Genomic DNA, 13,110 nt, shown 5'->3' on the forward strand with positions numbered 1-13,110 from the left:
GGGCCAGGGCTCTATCTTGTTCCTCAATGGCTGGCGCTAAACAAACAGGCTGTGCTTCTGGGCAATGATTTGAGGGCATCTTCGTGGCTCAAGTATTAAACAGCCACCCTGAGCCTTGGTTATGTTTTTATTTTAAACTAATCTAATGACCTTTGTCTTGGCTCCAGGACTTAAATACTATAGCTTGCTAATGACTGGTTATTTGGAGTGCAAATTTCAACAGACGTCCAGGCTTTGCTAGCTGGAATGCAAAGGCTGGGTGGCAGACAGCACTTACTCCTATCCATGTATGAACGTTGACCTGCTCTCTGAATCGCTGCAACCTCACTGATGCAGCATGCGTCATTACCCACTGCCTACAATAGTTTCCTGTAGCAGGGCTATTGCAGGAAATGGGCGAGTGCCAATCCATACCATGCTCAAAAGGTTAATGGCAGTTTTAATGTCTAGAAGCTGCCAGCATCACACATCTGACTGTCTCATAACACAAGAACTAGGGGTCACCAAATGACATTAACAGGCAGCAGGTTTAAAACAAAAGGAAGTATTTCTTCACACAATGCATAATCAATCTGTGGAACTCATTGCCAGAGGATATTGGGAAGGCCAAGACTATCTAGTTCTTTTTTGAACCCTGTTATAAATTCATGGAGGATAAGTGGCTATTAGCCAGGATAGGCAGGGATGGCGGCCCTAGCCTCTGTTAGCCAGAAGCTGGGAAATAGGCGACAGGGGATGGATCACTTGATGATTCCCTGTTCTGTTCATTCCTTCTGGGGCACCTGGCATTGGCCACTGTCGGTAGACAGGACACTGGGCTAGATGGACCTTTGGTCTGACCCAGTCTGGCCGCTCGTATGTTCTCTACTCTTTGCGGAGCCCTTCTGCGCATGTGTCTCTCACTGCTGCGGCTGCTGCTGCTTTCATGAGAGGATGGCACGGCTGGAGAGCAGATGAAGATAGCGAAAAGAATTATGGTTCACCAAACACAGCCTGCGCGTGCTTAAACCTGGTAGCATTGGGCCTGGCTTTTCCCACTGCTCCAGCAAGCACTTGCTTAGCTTAGTTAACAGCCAGAAGCCGGCATGGGACTTCTGAAAGACAGAACAGATGACTTTGCAGCATCTCATCAAGCAACAGTGCAGGAAACCTGTGGAAAAGCAAGCTGCATGCCATCTCTCCAGCGGGAAGGCACAGTTCCCTCCCTGCCAGGGAACACAACCACACCACACAGGGAACATAACAGGATGCAGCTAAATCCATCAGGCCAATTTAATACGTTAGTCAAGAAGCCATGGACGCAAGCTTTCTCCTGATAAATCCTCGGGCACAAATCAAAGTGCAAAGAGGAGCTGAAATAGAAACAAAAGGCAGAGTCCAGTGATCCTGAGGAACAGAGATTCCTCGCTGTCCCCCCCCCGTGTGTTTTCAGGTCCATTCCCCTGGAAACGTGAGGCTTTTCTGACAATTATTTACTTTGCTTCCTACACGGGGGCTGCTTGAACCAGAGAGTGTTCAACAAACAGCAGGTGCCACAGCTGACCGTTGCCATCAAAGCATAAAGCCTCCCCAGTGAAGCACCTCATCAAAACAAAGACCAAAAGTGCTGCAAGTCGAATTCAGCAGCCTGGGACGGCTCTAACCTGAAACAAGCTGTTCTTTGAAACTCAGGTATTCCCAGCAACGCCCAGACTGGAGTAGCTGACGTCCAGGACATGCTGGGCTTCCACATGGTCAGACCACTTGCTAAGCTGCCAAGGGAAGCAGTGATGTCTTCCCTTTACTCTATGGCATTTTATAGCAACATCAGGGCAAAGCTGAACTAAAAGCATCTTTACAAGCCCTTATTAATATGCAAGATAATAAATGTGTGCACACAGCTTGGAAAGCCAGGAGAAAGCCCGGTTTGTGAAGAGGGCCTTGCTGGTATAGACAGGACGGAATTACCTTATTCAAAAATGTATCCCCTCTAGTCAGTGCTTTTTGAAAGGTTACAGTCAAGCTAAATTAATTACAAAGGCCAACAGATTGCTGGAAGTTGTTGAAAGGAGAACACCACGATATGCATACAACATCATCAATAGTGCAACAGCAGCTTGGTTCTTTAGTAGCTACCCCATTCGCGGGCCTAGTACAAGCACATTTTTATGCCTGTGTGTTAAATTCTTCCAAAGTTTACAACAAAGAATTTCTTGTGATTTTTGTGTCATTTAATGGCCCCCTGTGTAAGTGCCTCATTCCATTCAGCTTAAAATCAGATTTAATGCACTCATAACCATTTACTGCTGTACATTATCGGAAACCCAAGCCGTTAGAGTGCTGTTCCTGCTTTTTATTTCTCCCTCCCAGCAGGCTCTGTCATGTTCAATACATCACTGGGGAAACCCCTGTAGGATGTTACATATGTCCTAGTTCAAGAAAAGTACTTTATCTCGGTCAGGGGTGGCCTGTTCTGAAAGCAATGGAACACTAGACATTTGCATCAAATAATTTCCACAGAGGAGAACAACCTATCCCCACCCCTCTGAGAAATAAGAATTTGGTTGCATGCCTACAGAACCCGAAGACTGATCCCTCCCTGCAAATGGCCCTGAGCATTTCATTACTCCATTTGTCAATGGAAACAGCCGCCTCGTTCACCACCCGGACAGAACACATGGAGTGCAGCAGGTATTTATGTATCAAAGGGGCAGAGTAGTGTCTGTTTGCCCATGTGCAAGGCCACAGAACCAATCAACCAAAATTAAATTGCCAACTTAATTCTACATCCATAGGATTGTGAAGACCAAGATCGACTCGGGATTGATCGGTGCAGAACTGGGGCAAGATGGTTCTAAGGAGAAACTCACACCAAGAACTCTGAAGTATCCAAATTTTCTGTATTAATTTTTGTTCAACCTTTAATTAAAGGCAAACTAGTAGGTAGCCAATTCTCCGTCTGTCTCTTGAAGCAGGTACCACCGTATTGCCAATACTAGAAGCAGTTGCAATCATCCTCCCAGGTTACTTCTGTAGTCTCTTCATCCAGGGGCGTGGGAGCTCTGTACAGAACAGATATTTTCGAAAATAAGACTGAATTTTTAAAAAAAGAATAATGTGGAGGAGGAAATCCCATCACCAAATCTATTGGATTAGAGCACACAGCCAGCTTCGAGGCCTGGCTATAGTGCTCTCATGACTTGTGCTTGATTCCAAATGTATTTTAGAAACATCTGTCACAGGAAAAGGAAAAAGTAAAATGCTGGCAGAGGTACTTTGAAGTCTCATTTAGCAGCTCTAATATATTTTGCTGTTGGTTTGTCTTTCACAGCTGACTTCAGCAGTCATTTACATCTGGTAATACTGAACAGTCACACCCATTACCCACCAGTCCCCTTGGGAGCAGGCAACATGAGCCACATGCTCTGAACTGCTACTCTACGGTGGCAACAGGGATACTGCATCAAGAGCAGGAGCTGGCCTGGGGGATTGGTCCTTTGATCTCTGCTTCCTCACTTTCCCAGCAAGTCCTGCTTCCCAGCCACTGTGCTCATGACCTAAATGGGAAGTTTTAGTTACTCCTTCACACAACAGAAAAACAGTGCACATTCATCTGGGGGTCCCCCAGCACTATGGGTCTGATCCAGAGTTCTTCAACATCAATGCAGAGACTCCCATTGACTTCAAGGGACTCTGGATCAGGCCCGACCTTAGCAGCAGCGGCCCAGCCCGTGACTATGGTGAGTAGGAAACCGAGATCCTGAACTTAGGTTTCTCCTCCATCAGCTGACCTGCCAGGCTCTCACCGCCGGTAAGAATAACAAAGGCCATTTTGTTTGTTTGTTTTTATTAACAACTCAGTGCAGGTTTTCAGAGAGCAAATGGTTTATAGACACTTGGTATTCATTTGAGCTTCATTACATTTAGTTTTTATTCTCTCTTTACTTTCTTTTTTTTTTTTTACAAAACCGGTTGTAGTTATTAACAGCTGTACATATTCTGCTACATCCTTTGGTGTAAAGTAGAGACAGTATGACTTAGTAACCCTCCGCCTACTTAGCTACACCCACTATCTTTTTTTTTATTATTTAAAAAGCACCAACTTGCAAATAACCATTTTAGGACATTAGCTTGTGGTGTTTAAAGTGGGAATTTTCACTCAAAGTCAAAACCCTCTAAGCCTTTCCAACTCATTCCAAGTTAGTTGTAAAGTGTGGCTTGTACACTGAAAAGTGACTCTAAACATGGCACTCTCTGGCTCTGTGTTCATTGATTCTGAATGGATTAATTCACATGGGGGTCTGAGAGACAAGCTGGGTTCATTAGCACTCACATTATCACCGGTAATAATGATCCTGCAACTGGAACTTACTAAAATCATTCCGCGGATGATGAGCAGGCCATAAAAGAATCCATCTCCTTCTGCTATCACACCGAGGAACAATACAGTGAACAGAAAAAAGTAAAAGTGTGCAGTCATTCAAAATAAGCAGATCTGACTCTCCTATGCATAGAAAGCAGATCCACTGAACACGGTGCCATCTTTACATAGTCATTTTTCTAAACATAACTGCACTTCAAAAACACTCTTTTCTTTAAAAAGATGCTTTTTTTTACTTAAGAGCTTTTTGTGACAGTGCATAACAAATCAAAATTCACACTTTTTGCACGACAGGCAAGTTTCTTGGAATCAGAGGTGCATCACCACTAATAAGTCTCATGGGGTACACACTTTTGCCTTTGAAATTTCCCTTGTTTTTGTTCTGGGGGGAAAAAGTCCAACCTTAAAATGTGAGACTTTGGGGAAAAAATTCCTATGAAGTTTACTTTCACCCCCAAATCTACGTTCTCCCCCACCCCAAACCAATAGCTACTGCTGGAGGGTACTGCTGATGACTTGCAATTCAGACATGATGCTGAATGTACGTCCAACAGAATGTTAAAGAACATCTCCAACTTCATCGTCCGTTTCTTCTTTTGTACTATCGCTTTCGAACAGGTAGTTTTCACCATAACCCTAATTACTTTTGACCAGATTAAAATCAAAAATTAAAAAATAATCCATAAAAATGTAGTATAAAAATTCTCTTCCATATGCTACAATACAGGGTGAGCACTTCTGCTACACAAATACTTTTATTTCCCATTTATTTATTTAACCTTTTAGTACAAAATGTTGACACACTGGCCTGTGTGGGGATGGGTTTTGCTCCGTTGGAACCAATATACCAAAAGTGACAAGACCATAAAGCCACAGACCCCTACCAGAGACAGCGCCTCGCCCCCACCTCACACAAACCCTACTTGTTAGTAAACTTTGTTTTAAAAAAAGAATTGTATTTTAAAAGGTTATCAATTCTAATTCTTTACTTTCATTTGAATACAAAACACATAAGTTGCTATTATCTTTTGTGGCTCCCTGAGCTGAATTTTACTATGCTTTCTTTGAAATTATTCCTCATCATTTATGTCCGAAGATCAAGAAGGGCTTGAGCAGAAGTTTCTTAGAACATGGACTTCCTGTTTTCTTCAAACATATGAGCACAAAAATCCATATAAAAATTTGATTGTTTTGCTGATGTCACATCAGTAGCTGAAGATCTGACCAATTGAACTTCAGTCCATACAGTGTTCAAACATTTGACTAATACACTGAACAATTCACATGTATGACAGTAGGAACAACTTTCACCAGTGGACATCTCTGCTCAATCTGGTTACAAGCTGCAGGTCAAAGTAGTATCTCAAATGGATACTTTGGGGGGGGCGGGGGGGCGGGGAGGGATTGCCACCACCAAACCCATCAGTGGAATACAATTACAGCAGACAAAAAAAATTAAAAAAAAAAAAAATAAAAATAAAAAATACACAACTAGTGTACCAGGAGGATTAACCTCACCCTTTCAATTCTATTTACTAGTCCGTTATTTACATTTTTCACAAGTCTTATATAGAGCGCAAAAAAAAAGTCACAATAAAAAATAAGTCCTTTATAGTGCCACCAAAGCGCAGACAAAAGAACAACGAAAACCCTAAAACCAAAATGAAACTTGTTGAGGGTTTCACTGTGCGCCATATTTGCAGACCGCCAAATAAATCCATATATGCCACGGCTTAAAATAAAAATTGCTGAAATACATCAGTCCATGCACATTACTCTGAGTCCATGAAGATCCACATTACACAGCCTGGCAGGAAACACTCTCTCAATGCATGGCTGCTCTTCTGAAGGATGTAGGAAAATGAAAGGACTTTGCCATTGTCTTGTCAGACTCGAGCCTAATATTCAGAGTTGACAGCCCTGTTAAAATCCTTGTTTAATAGATGACCTCATAGACTGTGGCCTTCTTGTCACCAGAGCCTGTTACAATGTATTTGTCATCTGCTGAAATGTCACAACTTAAGACGGACGAGGATTCTTTTGACTGGAAAAGGGAAAAAAAGAAAAAACTCAGCTCAGATTCTAGATCTTCCACTTTCAACTGCATTTGACTAAGCAGAAAAGCTTCTTTGTGATGAGACAGTTACTGTTATTTACATGCAAAAACAGTGATACATTAAAAGTTTCAGAGGCACCAAAGTACGCTTTTCTGTCAAGTTCTTTCAGCCACATTCACTTATATTTACTACCAGTCATTTTTAGCCAGTGGGTTCTCCTCTCAGCTCCACACGTTTTCTGTGAGACACTGACCCGACGGCTTGCAGACATCCCTATCCTCACTGCAGAAGAGTGGGATGTTACATCTGCCCCGTTCACGCGGTAGGTGAGCCCAGATTTTAGTTTCTGCACAGACAATGGTGTTAGCCCCTTGCTTGGAGACCCGAGGTCACTCTCAAACCCTGCTTGCTGCATACAAGAGGGACAGATGTTTGAAAGGCCCAAGCAAGAGCAGCCTCTTACCTGGAATATGCTTGCTCCATATGGCGTTCTCCAGGCATTGAGAAGATTATCCTTTCCTGTGCTCACAAACCATTTACCTAAACACACAAAGCACGGTGTCAGTTCCCCCACACCAGGGCAGGTCAGACACAAAAGCTGCAACTTCTATTGTGTAGGTTAGTTTCACAATGGGAACATTATTCCAACGGTGGGGCTTTTCTGAGCCAAGCCTCTGTCAGCTCCCAAGCAGGAGATTATTAGTGACTGTGAAATCAATGCATGCACCATAGGGAAGGTCACGCATTGCCCCTCTCCATTTCTGAGCTGAGCCCACATATACTAACAATACCTACCAATGAAAAGGTCTGGCAGAACCCTGGCAAGTGACACCACGTTTCCTTGTATTTGCTATCTACATATGTACCAGCGTAGGATTATAGAACAGAAAAGGCCATTTTATTATTGTTAGTACCTTTTAATCAACCGCTTTGATAAAGTTACCATCACCATTTGCTTGCCTTGTCACTTCAGAAGGCAACTGGCTTTGCTTTGAGGATAGCAGCAAACTGGGGTAGCTCAAAATGTGAAATTTTTAGTAAGACGATTCACCACACCTAAGCCTTGGCTGCCAATCAGTGCATTTTCCCTCTGCTTTGGTTAGCGAGTTAACGTGTGGGCAGGACTTTGATTAACACAGTTTTCAGTGATATTGCTTAGCACTTCACACCTTCAATTTGATTGAGCAGGGAGGTTGTTTTACAACTGGAACCTACAATTTAACCATCCTCCTTACAAATCCTACTGGAAGTCGTCTACACATGTGAATATACCATGGACCAAACATATACAATCTCTTATGGAAACGCTCAGGATGGTGGTTCAGAGAGGTCCCAATTCAGCCGGACTTACCCATATGCCCAACTTTAAACACACAAGCAGCCCTGCTAAAGTCAATGGGACCAGAGCTCTTAACTAACCCAGAGGTAACTTACCACAGTAGGCAAATTTGAGTGAAAGGACGCAGCTCTCGTGCAGGTGAAGCTGGTATTTATCCGGCTTGGTGTGGTGCAACACCTCAACGTTGCTGCTCTCCATGCCCACTGCAAGCCACTCCCCAGTGGGGCAGTAACCCAGCGAGAAGATCTAAAGGGATATTCAAACAGTCTCAAAACTCAAGTCGTTCATCCCCTCGCCAGCCAATCAGTTTCCTGGATTTGCCAAACCTTCTGCAACCCACCTTGCTACAGACCTGGGTTTTGTAAAGAGCAAAGGTAACAGACCCCCCAGGCTGTGCTGGAGACCACCAGGGTGCTCCTTTACCCAGAGAGCAGCCATGGTCTGCTCATGTGCATGCCATGCTTCTCCACCCTGCCCATGCAGCAGGCCGCGACCACGCTGGGGTCACTGCCACAACAAGGAAGCAGCTGAGACAGTTACTCCGATGCCAGTTGTGATGTGGGCACCCATCAGCTAGGGCCCAAACTCACACCATCAACTGTCCCATTTTTAGTCACTGCAGACCTTACCCAGATTTAAACAAGCAACCTAGTGGCGAAGATTTCTGTAGCCAGAACTACCCAGTCCCCTAAAAATGCCTCTCCTAGGTTGCTGAAGTGTAAGTATTTTCCTCCTGACTGAGTACTGCCCGGTATACGACTAGTCCTAACCTAACAGCAACAGAAATAACTGCACACTTTGGGGCTGGCCGAAACACAAGCCCGGTTTCATACAATGAATTTCCCCCACCCGAGAAGAGTACACATTTACATCGCCACCCAAAGCTACAAATTCTTCAAGCCCTGGTGACAGGGAGTCCAGTAGCAGTACTTGCTGAAGAAAACTGTTTACATAACATATGAATTGATCTACTTAAATGAAAGGGGGAAAAAAAAAAAATCAATGGAGAATTATCCCGGAAACTGCAGGCCCTTTCTCCTATGCACACTCAGAATCTTAGTAACCAGGAACTAAACACTGATTATCCTGTTTTTCCTAATGTAAGCTTCAGTGCAATTAAATACAAGACTAAGCTTCTGCACTGCTGCATTTTCCATGGCTTCTGCAGCCAGGCATTACTGACTCCAGCTCTGTTGAAAGCAGAGGATCAATACAAAAGGCACATCATGGAACAGGAACTTTTTATTTAAACACACACAGATTTGTTCAGAGAGAGATTCTGGTCCTTCTATTGATGGAGCTGGAGTGGGTCAGGAGCATTGTTTTCCTGGAATGGCAGAAAATTCCCTGCTCTTCATTTATAGTCTTATGCTATTCCAAGTTCCAGTAGAACTGAATAAAAATTAAGGCCTCTGCTCTCTCCTGTCCTGGGGGGCACACATGCCCTGGGTTGATATTAAATGGGTGTCCTTGCTACCACAACTGACAGCAAGATCGACAACTCAGAACAAAAGTGATTTGCTGAGTTTGGAAGGAGTCTGCTTCAATCTCCTAAACTACTGACATTTTGAGTCCAACAAAACCAGGACCCACATGAACAAGATACAAGGGATTTTCTTCTTTTGAATCCAGCACTGTAGCCTCAAATGCAGCCTCCTCCAGGGACGAGTTTCTAGCCAGAGCATTTACAGAGATGGACAGAATGCGTCTTTCCAACATTTCCCAGCATAGGAAAACTCTGCCTGGAAAGCTGCAAGATTAACTGGGCTTTAAGTCCTGCCCGTTCCTGGCCTGGAAGCCACAATGGCACTGACTGCATGGCATCAGGCCAGCCAGATTCCCTCTGCCAAGCGTCAACACAGTGGGAACTCCTGACAGGCCGTGTGTTCAGCAGAGCCGTCAGAAACGCACCATTTCTATTCCCTTATCAGGCACTTATTTACACATGTAACTAGCGATATGGGGGCTGTGGAAACGGATGCGCAGCGACAATGGCCCAGGCTCAGGTATTTGGAGTAAGCCTCAGGGTACTCGGTGTGCAGTTAAATAGAAACTGGAAATCCCATAGGAAGTTGGGAATTCGTATCACTTACAGCAGCAGCAGACCAGGTTAATCCAGCATGGGTTTGCTCACCATTAAGACAACAGCATTTACCAACAGTAAGATCTGAGATACTAGTTTACCCCTAAAGATGGTAATCCAATGAAATTAACAGGCAGCATGTTTAAGGCAAACAAAACGAAGTGCTTCTTCACACAACGCGCAGCCAACCTGTGGAACTTACTGCCAGGGGATGTTGTGAAGGCCAAAAGTATAACTGGGTTCAAAAAAGAATTAGATAAGTTCATGGAGGACAGGTCCATCAACGGCTATTAGCCAAGATGGTCAGGGACACAACCCCATGCTCTAGGTGTCCCTAAACCTCCGACTGCCAGAAGCTGGGACTGGATGGCAGGGAATGGATCACTCAATAAATTGCCTGGTTCTGTTCATTCCCCCGAAGCATTTGGCACCTGACATTGTCATAAACAGGGTACCACGCTAGATAGACTACTGGTCTGACCCAGTGTGGCCAGTCTCATGTTCCTACCTATGGCAACTGTGTGGCACCTGTTGACAAATGCTGGCTTCTTAATAGCAACCACCGCTCATGTCACTGACTTCTTGACAAAGGAACAACCACGGTGTTTAATTAAGACATTGCAAGTCCGTACACTAACAAGGAAAAGCATCATTCCCCTACCACCCATAACCTGCTAGGGACGCAAACCTTCCAGCAGGGCAGTCGGGTCTGCCCCTCTGCCCCACCTGTGTAAGACACCCAAAGTCCCAGGGTTGTGGCACTCTCCCCTTTAGATTGCTAAGAATATTAAGACGCATCCTGCCAGTTGCCATGGAGATCCTGGAATGACATTTCAACACACATAAGAGAATCAGCCACAAACTCCAGCCAACTACTGGTGATACCAGATAACTTTAAACCCACTGACGAGAGAACAGCCCACCTCAGTGCCAAAGGAAACACCCCATTCGTCAAAAGTCACAAGACTATGAAATTTGCAACAGCCCGGAATCGGGCAGTCTTCCCTCCTCCAGAGGCAAGAGAAACCCAGCGCTTACCTGGGAAGTGAAGTCATGTTGCTGGAGCTGTCTTCCTTCCCTAAGGTCCCAGGAACGCACTGTGTTGTCCAGACCACCTGTCCATAATTTTGTACCATCATGCGAGATATCTATGCAGCTTGCGCCATCTGTGTGGCCTTGGAATTGCCTGAGAAGCCAAAATCCAACACGCAAGAGGAAGGGCTTTAGAAATCTCAAACACACACATTTGTCTCTCTCTCAACATTTGTGTTACATTCAGGGATCAACAACAGCTCATCGGTATCTGTACAGTCACTCCAAGGTCGAGACAGTCACTGATAAGGAACCTGGATGCCATGTTTATATAGAAGAAAATTCTGTATGTGAGACAATGCAATCCAACAAATGAAGTTGCACCAGTTCCAGTCTGTTCTGCAGGCCGAGTACTGGCAGGGACTTAACTGGGGAAAGAAGTAGTCGTGCTTTCCTGAGCTCTTCCCACAAAATCAACCTCTCCCATCTCTCAGAGCTAACATTTCAGGTTCTGACACCTCCACCGGTTTGCACTCAGTTCCCATTTTCAAGGTTTCGTAGCAGCTAGAAACTCACTTTCCTTTCTCAATGAAAGCTGAGACGTGAGAACAAGAAGGAAGCTTGAGAGAGATGCCAGTGGACACTGGCCCAGTTTGAGCTCTGATCACAATTTATATATTGCACCCCTAACCTAAACTAACACTATTTCCTTTCACTTATTGCCAGTCTTTCTGCCATTTGTCGTCTTGAACAACCCAAGAATGTTGTTCAAAATTAACGTTTTGGTATGAAAAGCACACAATTCCAGACACCGACCTTACATACCTTCACACTGGTGTCTTCGCAACATCCATTTCTAAAGACTCACCTGACCAGTGTCTGGTTGTGGAGATCCCACACAGCAATATTGCCGTCGCTGCAACAGGAGAAGCAGACTTTTGCATCAGGGCTGATTGCCAGAGCATAGCATGCTGGGGCAGAGGAGGTCAATTCAGCCTTGATCCTTGGTGTCGGGGAAGCCAGGTCCCAGATTGTAAGCGTACTCGCTTCCCCTCCCACAATAAGCGTGCGGCCGTCAGGGAGGAGTTTGCAGGAACGGATGTAGTTGTCTCTGTTCTGCAGGAATAAGCAACAGTGCTAGAGTTACCGGGAGGTTCTTGTCCAACTCGTCTTGTAACAGGCACAGGGGAAAGTAAGTGACATTCTTTCTGCATGGTCAGCATGAGCAAGCTCACTATGGTTCTGAAACTAGTCAGAACGGATCAGGTTAGCAAGAACACACACAGCAAAGCATCGGTAGACACTCGCACCCATATGCATATTCCGCCTGCAACTTACCAAGCAATCCAGCTGTGAAATGGGACTCTTACTGCCCGGCTGGCTGATATCCCAGATCTTCACACATCCCTTTCCTCCGGTGTACACGTGTCTGGTTGGGTTGCTAATAGTCACAGCACATACCACCTCCCCGTGACTCAGCGTATTGATCTGCCGAGCGTGCCTTGGGATGCCAGGGCCAGCAAGGGCATCGTGGGGGAACGGGACCGGCTGCATCTGCCCATCAGCGCTTACGTGAAATGAGTAGGCTCTGTAGGAGGAGGACGAAGGCAGGGGGGGAATTAGGCCAGGAGAGAGGTTTACACACATGGCACAGAACCTGCAGTCATCATGTAGTTGCTTGACTGCTCTGATGTCTGGGCTGTGTGCTCCCTTTCACAGGGAGCACATCTGCCAGTCACTGACTTCCATGGGGATGTTGAGGACGCTAAGGAGGCCAGACTAGACAATCACAATGGTCCCTTCTGGCCTGGGAATCTCTGATGGTCCCTGCAGCTCTGAAAATGTTCAGCTGTGCACTCTGTGCTCCCAGGGGCGGGACTGTCTGCAAACCCGGGGACAAGGCATCGAGCATTCTGGAAGAAGCCACGTATCTTTCGCACTAAGGCTGGGCAGCACCCACTTGCCTGCGCTGTTTCTGGCTGGGGCTGGGAGGTGGGGTGCGGGAACGGGGCAAGGGGCACGTAGAGGAGTAAAGCAGCATGGAAGTGGTGGCAGGAGGAGGAAGCAAACGCCCCATGTCACCTAACCATAACAGCACAGGAACAGAAAGGGTGGCTTACGGCTTCCCGCCGGGTATGGACGCAAGACTTGTGGGGAGACCGGGGCCCCTCATGGGTGGATGGGGGTCAAAGCCGACCTGTAAGACAGACAGAAACAGCCTCAGATGCTGGCTGCTGAA

The 13,110-nt window shown here is 45.5% G+C and overlaps 1 protein-coding gene across 12 annotated transcripts in view; it reads right to left on the bottom strand.

Annotated features, from left to right (window-relative positions):
• Window positions 1-3,809: 3,809 nt before the first annotated feature.
• Window positions 3,810-13,110, bottom strand: part of TLE3 (TLE family member 3, transcriptional corepressor) — a 47,172-nt gene continuing 37,871 nt past the window's right edge. For all 12 annotated transcript variants that reach the window (XM_073304508.2, XM_073304510.2, XM_073304512.2 and 9 more), the window contains 7 exons: window positions 12,992-13,068; window positions 12,210-12,459; window positions 11,740-11,987; window positions 10,878-11,025; window positions 7,852-8,002; window positions 6,881-6,957; window positions 3,810-6,404 (listed from right to left, as the gene is read on the bottom strand). In XM_073304508.2, the coding sequence (XP_073160609.1) occupies window positions 6,297-6,404; window positions 6,881-6,957; window positions 7,852-8,002; window positions 10,878-11,025; window positions 11,740-11,987; window positions 12,210-12,459; window positions 12,992-13,068 (1,059 nt within the window). In that variant the 3' untranslated portion in view covers window positions 3,810-6,296. The remainder of the gene's footprint in view (window positions 6,405-6,880; window positions 6,958-7,851; window positions 8,003-10,877; window positions 11,026-11,739; window positions 11,988-12,209; window positions 12,460-12,991; window positions 13,069-13,110) is intronic.

The sequence above is a fragment of the Lepidochelys kempii genome, chromosome 10 (assembly GCF_965140285.1).
Source record: "Lepidochelys kempii isolate rLepKem1 chromosome 10, rLepKem1.hap1, whole genome shotgun sequence".
Taxonomy (NCBI): domain Eukaryota; kingdom Metazoa; phylum Chordata; order Testudines; family Cheloniidae; genus Lepidochelys; species Lepidochelys kempii.